We start from the raw sequence: 20956 nt of genomic DNA, 5'->3' as shown, positions 1-20956 counted from the left end.
CATTAGTGTGGAAAATACTCAGTGGGCCCCCAACAGTGAATCCCAGCCCTTTATATTGGGTCCAGGGGAACATGCTGGGTAACAGTCAAGCATGATAGACATCATTTCCTCTTCTGCCCTAGAAAAAAGCATCCTGGACTTTTATTATGTCCCTTAGCTACATGTCTACTACTGTACACTCCTGGAAGCAAGTTGCCACAGATGTTTAAAAAAAAAGTCTGCCAGTAACTGTCTCAGGTGACTTTCAGCCTTAACCTGAGTGTTGGAGAGCTGTTGGCACTGTGGTATTGGCATATTAGCCATTTATTGAGTGGTAAACCCAGGAGGGGGCAAAAAGCCATTTTTTTACTACTTCCAAGCTTCAGGGATTTGGAAGACAAAATGAGCACTGTGTTTGGCTACTCTAAGCAGCTAAGTTGAATTGCGCACAAGAAGGTGGCTCCTTGGGCTCCCCTTGCCAGGAGGGCATCAGGTTGTTCTGGTGAGGTACATGATGTGACCCCACACAGCTGAGCTGAGAAAGGGCAAATCCTGGGATGCATCTTCTGGGTTCTGGTTCTGCTCCATACACCCCAGTGCCCCAGAGTGCCTGCCGGACTATTTAAGAAAAAGTAGTCCTTCAGGGATATAAAGAGGTGTCAGGTGACAGGCATACTCCAGGACTTCCTGAGCAGCTTCTGGTGGGCACCATGGCCCATGTGGGACATGTCTGTGTAGTGTACAGGGAAGCTGAAGATACTTTCTAGCTTAGTGTACCATAGAACGTCTTCTTTGCCATTCAGGACAACAGGGAAAAGTTGTTTTTTTTCCCGTCTGATCGAGTTTGACTTGGTGGTTATTGTCTGTACTTTCTTCTTCTTTTTTTTTTAAAGATTTTATTTAGTTTTAGAAAGAGAGGAAGGGAGGGAAAAAGAGAGGGAGAGAAACATCAGTGTATGGTTGCCTCTCATGTGGCCCCCACTGGGGAGGTGGCCTGAAACCCAGGCATGTGCCCTGATGGGCAATTGAATAGGCAACCCTTTGGGTCCCAAGTCTTCACTCAATCCACTGAGCTACACCAGCCAGGACTGTCTGCACTTTAACTTTGCTGTCCTCTTGAACTCGAAGCAGTCTTGCAGCTGGAGTTTCTCATTCCTTGATGCTATCAAGGGCCTGTTCATCCAAGGCAGGTTGTCCCAGAAGTATCGGGCCCAGTGAGCAGCAGACACTTTGATGGTATCAGTTATCACTGGATTACACTCCAGGAGCCAAGAGGTGTCCCTCTTGTTGCCAGCCTTCATGGCTACCACATTCTCAAACATCCAGAAGAAGGTCTTCCTCACTGTTCTTGGGGCATGAGTAATTCAGGAGGTGGTAGAACTCGAAGAAAGGTCAGCCTGTGCCCTCATACAGGCCTTTCCTGGCAGGGTTCACATTTGAGAGATCATTACATAGGCTTCCACCAATGACCAAGTCAAAGCAGCCCCATTTTTCATTATTTTTCTTTGTGATGTTGCTGACGTCATTCACATATTTGATAGTGCCTTCATGCTTAACGGTGCCAATGGAGAGGGATTCTTCACGTATTTCAGAGGTGACATACTTCTGTACTTTGATGTCCAGTTCTTTGAGGACCAAGTACCCTTTGGCAGTTCCATCAAACAGGGACAAGACTCAAATGGGCTGCATGAATTGAAGGGTATAACCTGGGGCTTCATATTTGAGACCGGTGTCACTGGTGAAGAAGGACTGCAGGTGCACATTCCTGTCCCTCCTGCACTGTAAGACCCTGTGACAGTGCTGAGGGAGGCATATGTAGCAACCCCAGGGCTCCTGCAACTTGGCTGTGCTGCTGTGCCTGTGCTCCCTAGCACCTCCAGGCACTCCACAAAGAAGTACTGGCAGCAGCTCATGTTGCCCTCACAGCACATGTGGTGCAGTAGGACTGGTAGCCATCATCATCATTCATGTAGAACGGCTCGAGAAACAAGTCCCGGCATGTCTGGCAGAGCTCACCCTCAAAAAGGTGGAAGGACACAGGTGTTTTTTGTTTTTTTTTTTACCACAGGAAAAACAGCTGTCTTCCAGACTATTTGTGTTTGTTGGCAATGTCCAAAGCCATTTGCTCTCAACTCTGGTCCTCTTGTTCTCTGCCATTGTTGTAGCAATTTGTCTTGAGGTGCTTGGATGGGGGGCAGTAGTCAGGGGATGTGACCAAGTAGTCAGGTGTGCATCTTTGAGCCTTGTTCTTGTATTTCCTTGATTCTCAGTCCCCATTGCCTGAATGATGCACCTTCGACTTACTAACCTCTGGTTGCTTGTTGTTAGGTGTGAGGCTCTGGATCCTGATGAACTTGAAGCTTCCATGGCCCTACTCCAGCATGGGCTTCAGCTATCCCTCAAATGCATCTCTGGGGCTGTTGGGGAAGGTCTTGCCAGCCCCCACCCTGGCTTTCTCCAGAGCATAGTACATGGCCTTCCTATAAGAGACCAGCTTATTGAAGGTTGCCAGATCAAAGTGCTGGCTGAATAGCCCCAAGGCCACCAGCTTATCTGTGGAGAAGTTGGAGATCTTGCCATCACCAAAGCGCTAGACCCACTACATGCCATTCATGGCCTGGCGCTTGGAGGTAGACTTTCAAGACACCACTATGGCAGGACACCAGGAGAAGCCCTTTATCTTTCCCCACATGAGGTCCCCTATTCCAGACTCCTTTCCACCCTGATACTTGGTGCCCTCTGTATCTTTGCCCTCTGTATCAACCTGTGGGAAGTCCAAGTTCTCCTTTTGGCTATCCTGGGCCAGGCAGGTGTAAGGGGTACTGCTGCTCTGGGGCACTACACTGTCGTCTGTGAGGTCGATGGTGAGGTAGGGGCTGTCCAGGGGATACCCATCATGCACCTACTGAGGAGGCTGCCTGCCGCCTCACAGACCTGGTAAGAACTCCACCAGGGACTCTTCCACGTGATGTGATTGCAGCCCTGCCAGCCTCTGATGGAATGTAGGGAGAGGCTGTGCTTCTGTTGGCTAGAAGAACTGTTGTTACTTGGGGTTCTGACACCTGGGATTTAAGACTGAGTCCTGGTTTCACGAAGAGTTTTGGCATCACTTGCATGGCGGAGCCATCTCCATCTTCCCCTTCATCTCCATCACCCATTAGATCCTGAGTATAACTTAGTAGGCTGGAGACCTCCCTCTTGGACAGTTGTGAACTTGATTTATGGTGTCTCATGTCTGGGGTGCTGACAGCCTCCAGGATTGGGTGTGAGGGTGTGTCCTTGGAGTTGCAAGACTGGTCGCTGCAGCCCTCATTGGTGATGATGGAGTCCTCCCTCCTTCTAGTGTCCTCCTCTGTTGAGTTGTTTGGTGTTTCCTCCCTTCATTATTTCCTGCCAAGAGCCTGACTCCAGCATGGCTCCCATGGAGCCATGGTCCTGACAGCCCGGCACGAGACCAGTGGGAAGCTATGCACAGTGCTTGGCTTAAGAATCTCCAGGGATCACCTTTTACTGGGGCCAATTAACCCCTACGCTGCTGGCCGGGCATGGCCGCTTCCTTGTCAGTCTGCCAGTGGACTGGTGGTGTAGGTCAGGGATGCTTGGAGTGTTGTACCTGTAGGCTGTGGCCAGTGGGGTGGGGGGCAGCTGTTGCAAAGAAGTAGTGCAGGCCAGACAGGGCAGAGGGAGAGGGTTGGATACCCATTTCTTTTTTTTTAAATTTATTTAATTATTGTTCAAGTAGTTTTCTTTTCTTTTTTTAAAATATTTTATTTATTTATCTTTAGAGGGGAAGGGAAGGAGAAAGGGAGAGNGTCTCCAGCCAAGCCACCAACTCAGGATATAGCCCACTTGAGATCAGCAGAGCCAGATCCAGATTGTAGAACCTCCCAAGTGACCGGAAGACTTATAAAAATGTTCATTTTGTTTTTTTACACAGCATATTGTGGCAATAGTCTTCCATCACTGTTCTTCCTTTTCAGAGCTATCCTGGCTATGCTTGGTTGTTATTTTTCCACTCAAAATTGAATTCAGCTTGTCTAGTTTAAAGAGAAAATTATATTTTAATGAGCTTATATTAAACTTATGAATTATTTTGATATCTTCATAACTTTGAGTCTTCCTGTTTAAGAATGTGGGATGCCTTTCCATTTGTTCCTCTAGAGTTTTATAAAAGTTTTCTCATAAAGATTTTGGACATTTCGCCCTGGCTGGTGTGGCTCAATGGATTGAGTGCTGGCCTGCAACCCAAAGGGTCACTGGTTCAATTCCTCGTCACGGCATATGCCTGGGTTGCAGGCCAGGCCCCTAGTTGGGGGCACGCAGGAGGCAATCACACATTGATGTTTCTGTCCCTCTCTGTCTCCCTCCATTCCCCTCTCTAAAAATAAATAAATAAAATATTTTTAAAAGATTTTGGAGATTTCTTTTCAAGTTTTTTTCTAAGTATTTTCTATACACTGAATGTTTGTAAAGTCCCAAAATTTATATTTTGAAATCTAACCCCCAATGTGATGGTAATAAGAAGTGGGACCTTTGTAAGGTGATGAGGTCATGAGGGTGGAGCCCTCATGAATGGGATTAGTATACCCTTAGAAAAGATGTCCCTGAGAGCTCTCTTGCCCTTCCACCATGTGAGGATACAGCTAGAAGGCAGTCTGTGAATCAGGAAGCAGGCTCTCAACAGACATTGATTCTGCCCATGCCTTGATCTTGGACTTCCCAGCCTCTAGAACTGTGAGAAATAAATATCTGTTGTTCATAAACCACTGTCTGTGGTTCTCTGTTACAGCAGCCCCAATGGACTAAGATAGTATTTTATCTTATTTGTTGCTCTAATAAATGGAGCTTTCTCTTCCATGAGTTCTATATATTAATTTTATAGCCTTCTACCTTACTGAATTCTCTTGTTCATAGTAATTTTTCAGTTGGTTTGCTTGTGTTTTCTGGCTATACAATCTTATCTATGAATAATGATAGCTTTACCTCATTCATTCCAATGGTATACACTTCTAATTTCTTTGTCTTTTCTAGTTACAATGCTTACTCATCATTCCAATAGGAATGTTAAACTGTAGTGGAGAGGGTATATGGGTATATGGGTATATACCCATACCTGGCGTCTGATTTTAGTATATGAACGCTGCAAGTGTTTTCTGGTTAAGTGAAATGGTGGATAGCTGGATTTGGGGACACATAAAAACATGCACGCACAGATGTAATTATATCAAGGGAAAAACCATATGTTCCTCTTCTATTGAATATTTCAAAGATTTATTTACTTATTTAATTTCTACAGAGGGGAAGGGAGGGAGAAAGAGAAGGACAGAAACATGGATTAGCTGCCTCTTGTATGCATCCAGACCAGCACCAAACCTGCAATTCAGGCATGTGCCCTGACCAGGAATCAAACTGGCAACTTTCCACCCTGCAGTTCAATGCCCAACCAACTGACCCACACCAGTCAGGGTAATTGCACATTTTTAAGTAAAGAATGGGTGTTGAATTTTGTCAACTGATTGTTTTGCATCTCTCAAAATAAGATTTTCTCCTCAGATTTAAAATGTTAGACATCATTAATGAATTTCCTAATATTGCATGATTCTTTTGGGGGGATTTACTTATTTACTTTCAATTACAGTTGACATTAAATATTATTTTATATCAGGTTCTTTTTTATTTTACTTATTTTTATTTACAGAGAGGGGAAGAGGGTGAGAGATAGAGAGGGAGAGAAATATCAATGTGTGGTTGCCTCTCATGTGACCCACACTGGGGATCTGGCCTGCAAACCAGGCATGTGCCCTGACTGGGAATTGAACTAGCAACCCTTTGGTTTGCAGGCCAGCACTCAATCCACTGAGCCACACCAGCCAGGGTGATATATTAGTTTCAATATGGACTGCTTCTTGCATTCTTGGAATTAACCCCACATAGTCATGGATTTTGTTTGCTAATATTTTATGGAGGATTTTGTATTATTACTTATAAGTGAAGATTGCTCTATCATTTTCTTTCTCTTGTGAAACCTGTCAGATTTTGGTATCAATGTTATACTCATTTTATAAAAAAGAATTTGACCTGGCTGGTATAGCTCAGTGGACTGAGCGTGGGCTGAGAACCAGAGTATCGTGGTTTGATTCCCAGTTAGGGCACATGCCTGGGTTGCAGGCCAGTTCCCAGCAGGGGACACATGAGAGGCAACCATACATTGATATCTCTCTCCCTCTCCTTCCCTTCCCCTCTAAAGATGAATAAATAAAATCTTTTTAAAAAGAATTTGAAAATGTTCCTTATTTATCTAGGCTTAGGAAAATAAAAATAGCATGCAGATTATCTGCTTTTCAGCATTAATAGACCTCTCCTGTAAGAGCATCATGGTCTGGTACTTTGGGGGAAGGTAACTCTTTAGAACTATCTCTATTTCTTCCTTGGAAATTAATTGATATGAGCTTCTCTCTTTTAGAATTACTTTTGGCCCTGGCCAGGTTGCCCAGTTGGTGAGAGCATCATCTGGATACACTAAGGGTGTGGGTTTGATCCCCTTCCCAGGCAAGGCACATACAAGAATGAACCAATGAGTGCATAAATAAGTGCAACAACACAATGTTCTCTCTTGCCCTCTTTCTCTCCCCCTCCCTCACTCCCTCTCTCTCTCTAAAATCAATAAACATAACCTTGTGTGAGGACTTTTTAAATAAATAAAAAAAATTTTAAAGATTTGGTTTTGGTGTATTTTCCTAGGATGTTTTCCATTTCTTCTAGGTCTTTAAAACAATTTGTATAGAGTCATATGAGGACGTCATTTATGCTGTTTAAAATGTCCTATCGCTTCTCAGCCTTTTGGCTAAGATCAAGTGTAGTATCTGTTCTTATCAGTTTAATATGTCCTCGTACTCTGGCTATGTCCAGCTTTTCATTTCCAAATTTGTATAGTTGTGCTTTCTCCTTTTATTGATTATGGTGTTTAATGGCTTATATATTTCTTTTTCACAGAATTGGCTCATCTATTAGTTCTACTGTTATGTTTTCTAACTCCTTTATTTGATCTTTTCTTTGTTAATTCTTTCCTTCTATTCCCCTTAAATTTATTTTGTTTTTCTTTTTCTAACTTTTTGAGTCAGATGCTTGCTTTTTCTTTTCCCCTCATTTTTAATGTAAGTGTTTTAAGGCTCTGGACTTTCCTCTGACCACTAGTGTATCCACAGATTCTGCTATGTAGTGTCTAGAAATTATTATTAATTATCATTATCATTATTGTCTAGAAATTCAGCAACTTTGGTTTGAGTTTCCCTATTGACCCAAGAGTTGTTTGATAGAGTTTTGAACATATTCAGATGGAAGATCCATTTCACATTGATTTCTAGGTTTATCCAATTGTCATCAGAAAACATTGTATTAGTTCCACTTTTGAAATTTACTGAGATTTACTTCTTAATGTTGATTTTGTTGTTTGGGTTTTCTACATTCTCACTGGTTTGTTCTTGTTGTTGATTGGACCTGTCCTGGAATGAGAAAGATGAGTTAAATTTCTCCTGTTTTTAGTTTATTTCAATCCATTCTCTATTTTTCCTCATACCTTTTAACATTTCAGATTTGTAAGACTGATGTTATTTGGTACAAAAAAAGGCATAACTCTATATTCTCATTGTGAATCGTGGCCTTTTTGCCTCAATTAATGCTTTTTCTTCTTTTTTTCTTTTTTTTTTTGATTAATGCTTTTTCAATAATCTTTTTATTTTGGAATAATCTTAGATTTACAGAACAGTTGCAAAGATACCCATCACCTAGTTGCCCATCATGTAAATATGTAACTTCATTTTCAAAACTAAGAGACTAGGCGCTGGCTGGTGTGGCCCAGTGAATTGTGTGCCGGCCTGTGAACCAAAGGGTCACTGGTTCAATTTCTAGTCAGGGCACATGCCTGGGTTGTGGGCCAGGCCCCCAGCAGTGGGTGTGCAAGAGGCAGCCACACATTGATGTTTCCCTCTCTTTCTCCCTCCCTTCCTCTCTCTCTAAAAATAAATAAGTAAAATATTTTTTAAAAACCTAACAGATTAACATTGGTACATTGCTATTAACTAAACACCAGACTTTATTCAGATTTTTGCTTTCTTTTTTCTGTTTCAAGATCCAACCTAGGATCCCACATTGCATTTAGTCATCACATCTACTCCCATCTGTGACAGTTCCTCAGTCTTTCCTTGTTTATAAGGACCTTGACAGTTAACTGATGCCTTTCATTCTGAGGTTTCAACTTGTCTGATCATTAAGACTGCAACCCCTGCTTTATTTGTCGGCATTTGACTAGTGTACCTTTGCCCTTCCTTATATTTTTAACATTTCTGAATAGATTTGTTTTAGTTGACTCTCTTGAATACAGCAGTTGGGTTTTGCTCAGTGATCCAATGGAAAATGTTTTTCTTTATACTTACTAACACAAAAGATGTTTTGGTGTTAATATAGTCATACTATTTTAAGTATTATTCTTTTTTAGTTATATGTTTACATATTAAAGGCATTTTACCATGCATTCTGTTCTGTTTGTTTTTAGTTATCCTAACATTTCTAAAGAAAAGTTTTTATTTTGGTCTAATGATTAAATTAGGTATATTAATTTAATTAAGATGATTAATTTTAGGTATCTTATTTTTTTATTCCTTTTTTCTAGTTGTTTATTGCTAATGTAAAAAAAAAAAACATGGCTGATGCACTGGCCAGGCTCCTCACTTGGTTAGAACACCATCATGATACACCAAGGTTGCGGGTTCACTCCCCAGTCAGAGCACATACAAGAATCAACCAATGAATGCATAAATAAGTGGAGCAACAATTCAATCTCTCTCTCTCAATAAAATTTTAAAATAAGAAGAAATGCTGTTGATTCTTATAAGTTGATTTTGTACCTGGGAATCTTGCTGAACTCTTTAATTCTAATGGTCTCTGTTTAATCTGTTGGTTTTTCCTCTTCTAATCCTTACACCTCTCATTTCTTTTTCCCTCCTTATAGTATTGACCAAGACTTTCAGTTTTATGTTTAATAGTGGTTGGCAAGAGTAAATATCTAGTTTTATTCTCAATCTTCAAGGAAATATTCTTAAGTTTTCTGATTTAGTATAAAATACGCTGTAAAGTTTGGCTATGTGAACTTCACCAAGTTAAGGAATTTGCCCTCTATTCCTAGTTTACCAAGAGCTTTTATCATAAGTAGGTATATAATGTACTGTTCCTACATTAATTGAAATAATCATATGATTATTCTCCTTTAGCTATTAAGGTAAATTACATTGATTCTTCTGAGGCTGAACAAATTATCCTTGCATTCTTGGAATAAACTTCATTTGATCATGATATATTTTTAACGTGCTATTAGATTTGATTAGCTAATATTTCATTTGAGATTTCTGTGTCTATATTAGTAAGTGAAATAAGCATATAATTTTCTTTTCTTTCATTGTCCTCATCTGATTTTAGAGTCAAGATTTCAAGATTATACTAGATGAATGAGCTGGACAGCTTCCCCTCCTTTTCCATTTTATGCGATAATTTATATAAGAACAAAAGTAACTGTTCCTTGAGAGTCTGGCAAAATACACCTGTAAACCCATCTGGGCCTAGATTTGGGGGAAAACAAGGTCCTTGCCTACTATTTCAATTTCATTAATATTTAGTATTCTGTTCAAGTTCTCTACTTCTTCCTATACCAATTTTAAAAAATTTAAATACTTACTTATTTTTAGAGAGGAGGGAAGGGAAGAAACATCTATGTAAGAGAGAAACATATATCAGTTGCCTCTCACACTCCCCCAAACAGGGACCTGGCCTGTAACTCAGGCATGTGCTTTGCAAGACAACACTCAACCAACTGAGCCATACCAGCCAGGGCCTTCCTATACCATATTTGTCATTTTATATTTTTTGAGGGAAAAAATATACCTGGGTTTACAATTATTTCAGTCTAGTTCATAACAGTCAAGTTTCTAGCTTGAGTACCTGGTGGTGCCTTCACAGACAGAGGGTGCCAAAGGATGACACGTCTGTCATTTTGGAGCCAGAGGGAGATCGACTGCTTTTACACTCCCAGCAGAGAATGGCTATGAGTGGTTCTGTGTTCCTTTGGATATTTGTGATTGTATATGAATGTTCACACTCCTATAAATGTGTTTATACATAATTCTCTGGTATGTTTCTGTGTATATAAAGATATCAGAATGAAAAAGAAATGTTTTCCAAAGGGAAATCAGCTAAATGATTCTCTGTGTAGCTATTTTTCTAATCGGTTTGCCTGGGTTCCTGAGCTGTGAGGGGGTAATTCCATGGGTCTTTCAATGTCCTTGTGGACATCTGCATCTCCACCAGTGGGTGATTCATTCTGTGTGCTTTTTCATGTCTTGGAGTATCTGCAACTGTGAGGGTTTGGGATTCTTTATGTATCCAAATGTCTCTGTACATGTTTGCATCTCTAAAGGCAGAGGATTCTGTATGCATCTCTGTGTTTCACTGTAGAAATATATGCATAGACTGCACATGCTACGTGGCAAGTTCAGACTTTCCAAGTCTGGAATAAGCATTACAACAGGAAATGCTCTGGATTCCAGCTTCCGGATGGAATTTCACTCAGAAAAATACCCCTTCCTGGTCCTCCCAATAACTGCAGCATTCTTTGTCTTTCTTCAGGAGGCTGAGTTGAAGGGGTTTATGTTAACCTTGACCTCAGAGGCCACCTCTTTCAGGAGGATTTGGCAGAGCCATGAAATTCCACACCCTGCCACTCACTTCTTGCCAGGCCCACTTCTTTCTCCTAAACCTTTTTATAGCTCCACGTTATCTACCAGACCAATTCCAATCTAAATTGTCCAGAGAGGCCAGAGAAAGACACAGAGATGAGGACAAAGAAACAGAATAAACCCTGGCTGGTGTAGCTCAGTGGATTGAGCACGGGCCTGTGAACCAGATTATCGAGGTTCGATTCCCAGTCAGGGCACGTGCCTGGGTTGCAGGCCAGTTCCCAGCAGGGGATGCATGAGAGGCAACCATACATTGATATTTCTCTCCCTCTCTCCTTCCCTTCCCCTCTAAAGATAAATAAATAAATATCTTTAAAAAAAGAAACAGAATAAGACTTTTTTAAAGGAAATAGATAAATAAAGATAGATATAGGAACAGATATATTTCTCTAACAGAGAAATGAGAACAAAGACACAGAGACCAAGAAATAGGGCCTGAAAGGTGGGAGCAGACAGTCAGAAATGGGAATAAAGAAACATAGAAAGATGCAGACAGAATGATGTACAGAAAGATGGAGTGGACTATGCAGAGAAAGAGGTACTAACAAAAATAAGGCTAGAAGGTACAGAGGAAGAAGAGAAGAGATGGAACAGACAGAGATGATAACAGCCAGGTAGATAGAGCGAGAGTGACTGGGATTGGATAAAGATAGAAAAGAGGGTGATGAAGATTAGGAGGAAGAGGTTAATGATATAGAAACTAACACTTTTGAGCATTTATGTCTGAGGCATGGTTTCATAAGCTGTACATGTGTTAGCTCATGCAATGCTCATAGTCATACTGTGACGCAAATACTGTTATCCCCATTTTACAGGTGAGGACACCAAAGCACAGCAAATCAGTGGCACAACTAGGATTGGCATCCAAACCATCTACCACAAGTAACCATACTCTTGAGTACATAGTCAGTGACAGAGATAGAGACATAAGGGTAGGGAGCTGGAGACAAGATAGCAAACAGATAAAACACATGGAGGGATAGAGAGATATAGACCAGAAACAGGCACTTGAGGAGAGCACCCCAACAAGATGGTAACAAAGAAAGAAAAGGGGTGATAGAGAAAAATGAGAATCAATTTTTAGGGAAAGGGGCGCAAGAAGACCAACATAGGGGGGTGTGTGTGTGCACGTGTGCACAAGAAAGAGGCAGAAACAGAAAAAACCTAAATATTGGGAGGGGTGATAAAAACAGAGATTACAACAGAAAGGTGAGAATAGAGAGAGGTAGGTGGGGAACTGAGACAGATGAATGCAGCAACACAAATAGATGAGGACTTGGGAACAGCCAGAGATAAAATAAATAGGGAGAGAATGATGGAGACAGAAAGGCAGACAGAAAATAGGCCAAGAAGCCAAAAGAAATCAGAAGAGAAACAGAAAAGACAGAAATCCAGGAACACAGAAATTCAGAAGCAGATGAGGAAATGTATTATATATATATGAGGATGGAGACATGAACCAAATGAGAACCCTAAATTGGATGGAGACAAGGTGATCCCCCCAATGTAGGCAACATAGTGAGAGTGAAAGCAAGAGCAGGAAGGTGAGAGAGATGGAGAGACAATATTAGAGACAGGAAAGTGTAACAGCCAGAGAGATATAAACAGAAAGACAAGAGAAAGCAAAATAGAGTCAGAGATGGATGGATATCTGAGAGGTGGTGATAGTGATGGTGAACTTGGGGGAAGAGAGTAAAAAAATAAAAAGGAGAAATAGAAACAAATGATAAAGTCATTTTGATATATCAGGGCTGCACTCTTCTGTACGGTGCCCGCTAGACTATGAGCTCAGGAAGCAGGGTCTGAGCCTTTGTCATTCACTACTGTATCCTATACTGGTAACACCATCTCAATCACAGGGAGGGCTAGCTTTTATTAAACGTTAGGTACCAGGGACTGCATGCATTACATGGATTATATCATTGAAACCTCACAACTCTGATCTAGTAGGTATTATTAATATCATTCCCAGTTTATAGATGGAAAAACTGAAACTCCAAGTGATGAGAAACTTGCTGAAGGTCACACAGAAGAACTAGGAGTGAAGCCCTAGTTTGGACCAATGGTGAGAGTACCAGTATATCATGAACAGAGGATTGGAATAAATCCTACTCTGTGTGTGCACCCGAGGTACAAAATACCAAATTTCACAGTCTGCCTGACTCCTAGGCCAAGGTAAGTGTGTACTGACTCCTTGCTCTGGAGCTCCCTCCTTGTGGTGAAGGAGACTGATCAAGCTTGCTTAGAGAGAAAGGGGAAAAGTCCACTGAGTGGCAGGAGTAAAGCCCTGTGGGAGGATCTTGGCTTGAGAAAATCAGAGAATGCTTTCTGCAAAGGAGGTAGTTCTAAGAGACCAGAGGAAGATTTTTGTAGAAGTCAATGAGATTTTAGGGCCCTTCATTTGCACAGGTCCCTTCCAAGCCCCTGGTTAATGAACAGTGAAAGATCAAAGAGCACAGAAGATTTGTCACTGTACAAGAAAATTGAACTGCCCTGAAATTTAACAGCTTCTATATGAGAGGAACTAAACAGATTTTCCCAAATTTGACAACAGTCCTAAAAATGTACGTTAGTATGAAGCTGAAACTTTATTCTAAACTATCAGTAGTGAAAAACAAATTTCTATCAACCATGCTGTGAAGAAAGACTGGTTACTATTTCTGTTCTATTGAAAATGATCTTACCTCATACTTCAATGACAAAATAGAAGCCCCTAGACATAGAATTGTTACAGGGCCCTCATCTTCCCACCACTGGATCTCTACACCTCCCAGTGTCTCTGTTCATCCTGCGCCTTTTCTTCTTGTTGCAACAAGGGGCCTGAGGACCTCAACTCCTCTCTGAGGCCTAGTGTCCCAGATCCTAGCCCCTCCATCCCCTGAATTATTTCCATTTTTTCCTGTGTCTTCATCCCCTCTGTCTCTACTGGATCATTCCTAGCAGCAAACAAGCATAGTCCAGTATCTCCCATCTTTAAAAAAATGATTCTTTGACCATCCTCCTAGGATACATCCTCCACATTATGTCCCTGAGCAGTGTGCCCATTCACAACCAGCTTTCTCAAGGGCATTGCCTATACACCTAGCTGTACTTCAGTGGGGTGAAGGGAGTTGTTCTATTCTGACTTCAGAGATGGTCTTGTAATAAGCTACTCCTACCAGCACTCTATCCAATTATTCCTGTTTTTCTTTTAATTTAAAAAAATTTTTAAAGATTTTATTTATCTTTAGAGGGGAAGGGAAGGAGAGAGGGAGAGAAATATCAATGTATGGTTGCCTCTCATGTGTCCCCTGCTGGGAACTGGCCTGCAACCCAGGCATGTGCCCTGACTGGGAATCGAACCATGATCCTTTTGTTCACAGGCCCGCGCTCAATCCACTGAGCTACACCAGCCAGGGCTTATTTAAGGATATTCTTAGAACTCATTGCAGACCCCAAGGAGCTTTGGTTTTTGTGGACTATATCAATTGATACTTGTTGTATTAGAAATGAAAACTGAGAAAGCTTAAGTATATTAAGTTTAAAATAACTATAAAAAACCTATTACATTTAACATACATAATACATAACATATTTTGATGAAAAATAACTATTTTCCAAAATGAAAATAATTTAGTGAGAAGAGTGGCAGTGTTTTACATTTTTGCAAATCTCTTTACTGTATGGCTTAATAGAAGACAGCTGGATTCTCATATCTGCTTCTGCATTCAATCTATTGTGATATCACTTGTGATGTAGCCTCTAGAAAACTCCACTCTACATTCTTGAGAGAATAGGAGTAAAAGAAACAAATGACATCTTAGTAGTATTATGGTTTTGGCTCCCCACCCTACCACCCCCACCACACCCCCGGGATCACCAGACCACATTGTTGAGGACCATTGCTCTGGGATATATCCTTAAAACTGCTGGGTCATAGAATATGTGCATCATTTAGCTTTACTAAAAAGTATCCAACTTTTTCTAGAGTAAGTTGTATCAATTTACACTGTTATCAATGGTATATATGTTCACTCTTCTTTATAAAAAGATTTTATTTATTCATTTTTAGAGGGGAAGGGAGGGAGTAAGAGAGGGAGAGAAACATCAATGTGTGGTTCCTTCTCATGCACCCCCTACTGGGGATCTGGCCTTCAACCCAGGCATGTGCTCTGATTGGGAATCGAACCAGCAATCCTTTGGTTCACAGGCCCGCACTCAATCCACTGAGCCACACCAGCCAGGGCTATATGTTCACTCTTCATTCATTCTGGCGTTTACCCTTACCACTCCTTCAAAACTACTTATATCAGGGGTCCATATCCAAAGGACCCTTTTTAATCCTCATCTTGCTGACTTCTCAGCACTCTTGAAACATCACCAACACATCCCCCAGTATGTCGTTATCTCTTTACCTCTTTCTCAGTCTCTTTACCACCTCCTGCTTCTTCATCCAGCCTCTAACGTTTGATTTCCTTGGAGCTCAGTCAAAGATCCTCTTCTTTCCCTTGCTCTGTTTCAGACTAACCTCTCCTCTCATTTCTATATGGACAACTCTCATTTATATCTGAAACCCTGACCTCTCCCTCGGGATATACTGCTCTTGGCTTGACTTCTCCACTTGGCTATCTCAATAGCATGTAGAACTAAACTCTTGATCTTCTCTGAAAAACACACCCCTCTTTCTGTCTTCCTCATCTCAGTGAATGATGTGGCTCCATACAACCAGAGTTCTGGGTGGCATCCTTGGTTTCTCCTTTTCCCTCCCACCCCCAAGCTACCACACCAAGCCCTTTAAAGTCTAAATCTCTCCCAAATCTGTTTACCTCTCTCCATCCCCCCCACCAACCACCACCACCTTAGTCCACTCTCCATCATCTGATTGCAGCAGGCTCCTAATCTTGTCCACATCCAGTGCAGTCCATGGCAGCCAAAGTCATCTTTTTAAAACATTAACTATATCCTGTCAATCCCAAGCTTAAAGCCTTTCAGTGTAGTATATTCAGCATTTATCTGTAGAAGAGATACTGTTGCCCTAACTGCTGTGGCTCAGCTGGGTGGGCATCCACCCCCAAGGTGGAAGGTTGCCAGTTTCATTCCTGGTCAGAGCACATGTCTGAGTTGCAGGTTAGTCCCAGTTGGGGCAGGTACAAGAAGCTGTGTTTCTCTCTCACATCCATGTTTCTCTCCCTCTCTTCCCCTCTCTCTAAAAATAAATAAATAAATAAAACCTTTTTAAAAAGACACAGGTACTATTTCATCATGATTCAGTTCATCTGTGATACAAACTAAAACAAAGGTTTTATGAAACATACTCTTGCTACTGAGCCTAGTATGCATTATGATCTTTTCTGTTCTTTTCTCAAATCAATTTAAGTATCTTGTGCAATTTGACCACATCAGATAACAGAGTGGTGATGGCCAGAGGGAAGGGGGGCCAGGGCTGGGTGGAGGTGGGCAAAGGGGGATGAAATGGGGACATCTGTAATAGTGTCAACAATAAAAAATAAAGAAAAAAATACTTGTAAATTAACTTACTGGAGAAAAGCACATGGGTGTATATATATGTATACATACATATACATGTACATATATATACATACATACACACATACAATTATATATACATATTTGCGTACTTAATTACCTGGCTTAAATCTTTTTCTCCTTCAAAATTCAAAAGTGCCCTAGAAATAAATACTCCATTTTGTGAATGAGAAATAAATAAATAATAAAAGCATTGCTTCAATACCTTGTTTTTGCTTACAGAATAAGACTTATTCTCTTTACCACGCCAATAAAGCCCTACATAATCTGGTTCCTGCCTACCTCTTCGACCTCATTTCCCACCCCTGAGCTCAGTAGGCTCCAGCCACATCAGCCTTCCTACTGCTCCTAAGTATACCATTTGCCTTTCCCCGCCAGGGCCTTCCCAGTTGCTGTGTCCTCTGCCTGAGACATTTTTGCCTCCACTCATCATCTGCTCTTACTCCTTCCTGTCTCAGCTCAAATATCAGAGCTTGTCTGACCGCTCAAGATAAATTGCCCCCACCCATTATTGTCTTTCCTATCACCCTGTTCTGTCCCTTTACAGCCTTATCACAATTTGTAATTATGCATGTTTATGTGTTGTAATTATGTGTGTTTACTTCTATGGTCCCTCCAGCACCAGAGTATAAAATGTGAGGGCCATGTTTGCTCATCACACTCTTGTTCACATCTGTCTTATTCACTACTGTGTAACCAGTGCTTCACATAGTTCCTGGCTCATAGTGTGTACTCAAAAGACATTCATAAAATCAGTGAGATCTGAAGAACAAATGAAGTCGAATTGGGGAGATGTGGAGACAGTCTCGTGCAGAAGCAACAGCATATGCAAAGACTAGAGAGACTATAAGAAATGGTCTAAGAATTTCAGCTTTCACTTGTGTGGAGTCTTGACAGGCTGGGAGGGGCCAGATCATGCAGGGTCCAGCTTAATCTTCCCTGTTGCAGAAGGTAGGTTTCCTTTTAAGCTGATGGGGATTCATTGAAGGGTTCTAAACACAAAGACAATATGATTTGATTTACCTTTTCAAAATATCACACTGCCTACACTGTAGAAAACAGATCCCAGGGAAAATAGAAATGGGAAGGCAGTGACAGCATTGCAGGTTAGAAATGATGCTGGCCTAGACTAGGGAAGTGGCAGCAGAAATGAAGAGACTACATAAATAAATTTGGGAGATATTCAGGAGGTAAAAATGACAGGACTTGGTGGTTGCAGGGGGGTTGAAGAGTGAGAAGAATTAGGGGTGTAGCTCAGGTTTTTGCTTTGACTAAAGTCAGTCACTAAGGTAAAATACAAAGAAGGACAAACAGGTTAGGAGGACAATGCCTTGAGTTGGGAAGAAACTAAGGTTTTGGGTGTCTGTGGGATATTCAGGAAGAGCTGTCGAGTAACCAGTTAAACACAACGGTCAAGAGAAATATCTCTAAAGGAGTTCATCATCACCAAGCCCTTATTACATGTAATGTTAAAGGGACTTATCTAAGAAAAAGAAGATCAAGACTATGAACAGTAAAATGACAACGAATTCACAACTACCAACAACCGAACCTAAAAAAACAAAAACAAACCAAGCAAACAACTAGAACAGGAACAGAATCACAGAAACGGAGATTGCATGGAGGGTTATCAGCCAGGAGGGGGACAAGGAGAATGGGGGAAAAGGTACAGGAAATAAGAAGCATAAATGGTAGGTACAAAATAGGGGGAGGTTAAGAGTTGTATAGGAAATGGAGAAGGCAAAGAACTTATCTGTGTGACCCATGGACATGAACTAAGGGGGGAATGCTGGATGGAGGGGGTACAGAGAGGAGGGGGATGAAGGGGAGGGAAAGATGGGGCAACTGTAATAGCATAATCAATAAAATACACTTTTAAAAAAGAGAAATATCTGGACTTCCAGTATCAGCAAAGAGATGATAATTGAAGCCATGGGAGCAAATGTGATAATTGAAGGAAAGAGTATAGGGAAAGAAGACAAGAGAGCTCAGGCCAAAGTCCTAATGTGCACCAACATTTAAAGGTTGGACAAAGAGCCTGAAAAGTAAAAAGGAATTACCAAGAAAGTGGGAGAAAGCCCTGGCTGGTGTAGCTCAGAGGATTGAGCAAGGGCCTGCGAACCATACGATCGCAGTTCGATTCCCAGTCAGGGCACATGCCTGGGTTGCAGGTCAGTTCCCAGCAGGGGACTCATGGGAGGCAACCATAGATTGATATTTCTCCCCGTCTCTCCTTCCCTTCCCCTCTAAGAATAAATAAAATCTTCAAAAAAAAGTAGGAGAAAAATAAGAGTGTGGCATCATGGAAGTGGCTTAAGGAGGAGGGAGCAGTCACCAGGGTCAAATTCTACCAAAAACTCAAGTAAGATTACCTCTGAAAAGATTCTGTTGGATTTAGTGACACAGGCCATGGCAGACCTTGATGAGAGAGCAGTATCATCCAAGTGGTGGAGGCAGATTGGAGTGGGTTGAAAGATAAGTGGGAAGTGGGAAAATTAAGACAGTTAAGTGTAGGCGACTCTTTTGAGAAGTTTATAGAGAGAAGAGGGAGGTGACTGGAGAGGGAGACTTTTTGGTCATTGTTAATTTCCTTTTAGATGGAAGAGACCTGAGTATGTTTAGATGTCGATGGGAAAGAGCAAGTGATAGGCTCTGTACGTTCGGTGGCAAAAAGTCAAAAACTTCCTTTTCAGTGACTTGTGTTTCATCTGTGAAGTAGGAGGTGGGGTCATCTGTTGAGGATTAGGGGACAGATGGAGAAGTTGGATGTTTGAGGAGAGGGGAGGTTTAAAATGGCTGCTGTAGAACATCAGAGAGAGCTGCTTAGGGATGCATAGTAAAGTTGTAGGTCACCACTGAGGGCCTGGGAGAAGCTGGGGACCAAGAGTTTATAGTGGCATGAATCTGTGAGGTTGGACAGTTTTCTCCAGCATGTTTAGCTGCCTGGGTACAGGCATGGAAAAGGCGGATAGTTGGTCTGTATGAAGGTTGGGATGTTGCCAGGGTTATGCGACAATCCTGGGAACTGAGGCTATTGGCAAGAAAGGAGCAAAGTAAAGGACCATGAAGTCTTGTCTGAGCACAGTGAAAGAGTATCAAAGACAAGTGCTCTATGAGTCAATCCATAGGGAAACTCTGGAACATATGGAAAATCTTCTGGAAAAGAGATTGAAGGACAACTGGAGGGAGGAAGACCTCAGATGAGATAGAAAGGCACATTTAGGGAGTTGAGCCAGGAGACTAGCCTGTATGGGACCAGGAACGGATGGGGAAGGCAGGCTGAGGGGGAATTTTCAAGGGAGGGGGAGGAGGGACTTGGAGGCGGTCACAGCCAGAAGTGAGGCGGCCCCCAGTGAGGGGGCGTGGCCAAGCCCCAATCCCGGGCTAGGGGGCGGGGCCCGGGTAACTGGGTCCCAGCGCCGCTGTGCCTGCGGCTGTCTCAGAGACAGCTCTCGCCTCCCCACCCCCCTTCCCTGGGCTCCTTCCCGCCCGCCGCCGTGGAGATCCAAGCTGAGACTGGGGAGGACGGTGTAGCCGGGCCGTGGCCTCTCCCCTGCACCCACAGCTGGAGCATCGTCTGGAGGGATTGACTGAGGGCGAGCCCTGCAGTCCAAGCTCCAAGCGCACAAGCGCGCCCCCCGCCACCGCCGTCCTCTTCTCCCTCCCTCCCCTCCCCTGCCCTCCCCTCCACCCCCCAGCCTCCGCTGCGGCGGGAGGAAGAACCCTTTCCGACCAGCCTGGGGAGCCCAGATCGATTCCCATTCCGGGAGAAAGAAGAGACCCTGCTCTCCGAACGGACCGACTCGCCCCGGGGCCTCAGAAGTGGCTCGCCGCCTGTAGGAGAGCCCGTGCCCAGCGCAGCCCCCGACCCTCACCCGGCCGCTGCTGCATAGACAGCGCTCCCCAGCGGGCCCCCGGCCCCGCTGAGCCCACTCCCCGAGGGGGGCCCGGGCCGGCGATGCCTGGCACGGCAGCGGCGGTGGCCGCGGCTGCTGCTGGTACTGCCACCGCTGCCACGGCTGCTGGCCCGGGCCGGGGACTCGAGGCTCCGAAGTGGGGCCGAGCCCGCAGCCCCGCCCCCCGAGCCTGAAGCCGCTGCTTTGCCGGGCGCCGGGCCTCCTCCGCCCGCGCCTCCACCCCAGGAGCTGGAGCCAAGCGGGGAGCCCGGGCCCCGCGCCCAGGCCCGGACCATGCATGGCCACCGAGCCTTGGGGGTCGCCGGGCCTTCTGAGCCTGAACACCCGACCGTGAACCCCCCCGGCGCCGCTCCACCGGCCTGTGCCGACTCGGACCCTGGAGTCTTGGAGCCGGGACTGCCGGTGCCTAGGGACTCGGGCTTGGCTCTAGGCGGACCCCAGGATCCCCAGTTTGTCGGCCCCTCGGAGGCCATCCTCGGCGCTACTCCAGGCCCCCGGGTCTTGCCCTGCGGCCCCAGTCCACAGCACCACCGGGCCCTGCGCTTCTCCTACCACCTGGAGGGCTCGCAGCCCCGGCCTGGTGAGTGATTGAGAGAGCATGGGAGCTCGGCCACGGGCCTGGTATTGGGAAAGGGTTCTTGTTCTCGGGTTCTCCGAGCTCCACCTCGGGGCCCCTCCACCCCAACCATTCGAATCTTCTCAACCTCCGACCTCTTCCCTCCTTCCTAGGCCTTCATCCAGTCCTTTCAA

General features: G+C 43.5%; 1 protein-coding gene and 2 pseudogenes across 1 annotated transcript in view; 2 read left to right on the top strand and 1 right to left on the bottom strand.

Moving 5' to 3' along the window:
- Positions 1 to 1052: 1052 nt before the first annotated feature.
- Positions 1053 to 20481, bottom strand: LOC118997798 (DNA (cytosine-5)-methyltransferase 3B-like; annotated as a pseudogene).
- LOC118997803 (uncharacterized) lies at positions 6804 to 6927 on the top strand (annotated as a pseudogene).
- FGD1 (FYVE, RhoGEF and PH domain containing 1) overlaps positions 19710 to 20956 on the top strand; it is a 39337-nt gene continuing 38090 nt past the window's right edge. Inside the window, exon 1 of the mRNA XM_037061662.1 lies at positions 19710 to 20786. Within this exon, the coding sequence (XP_036917557.1) occupies positions 20480 to 20786 (307 nt within the window). The 5' untranslated portion in view covers positions 19710 to 20479. The remainder of the gene's footprint in view (positions 20787 to 20956) is intronic.

This window comes from Sturnira hondurensis, unplaced genomic scaffold, assembly GCF_014824575.4.
Source record: "Sturnira hondurensis isolate 20B ecotype Veracruz unplaced genomic scaffold, ASM1482457v3 Scaffold0013511, whole genome shotgun sequence".
In the NCBI taxonomy this organism is placed as follows: Eukaryota; Metazoa; Chordata; class Mammalia; order Chiroptera; family Phyllostomidae; genus Sturnira; species Sturnira hondurensis.
The sequence above is the reverse complement of the archived record's forward strand: the minus strand, read 5'-3'. Positions and strand labels throughout refer to the sequence as shown.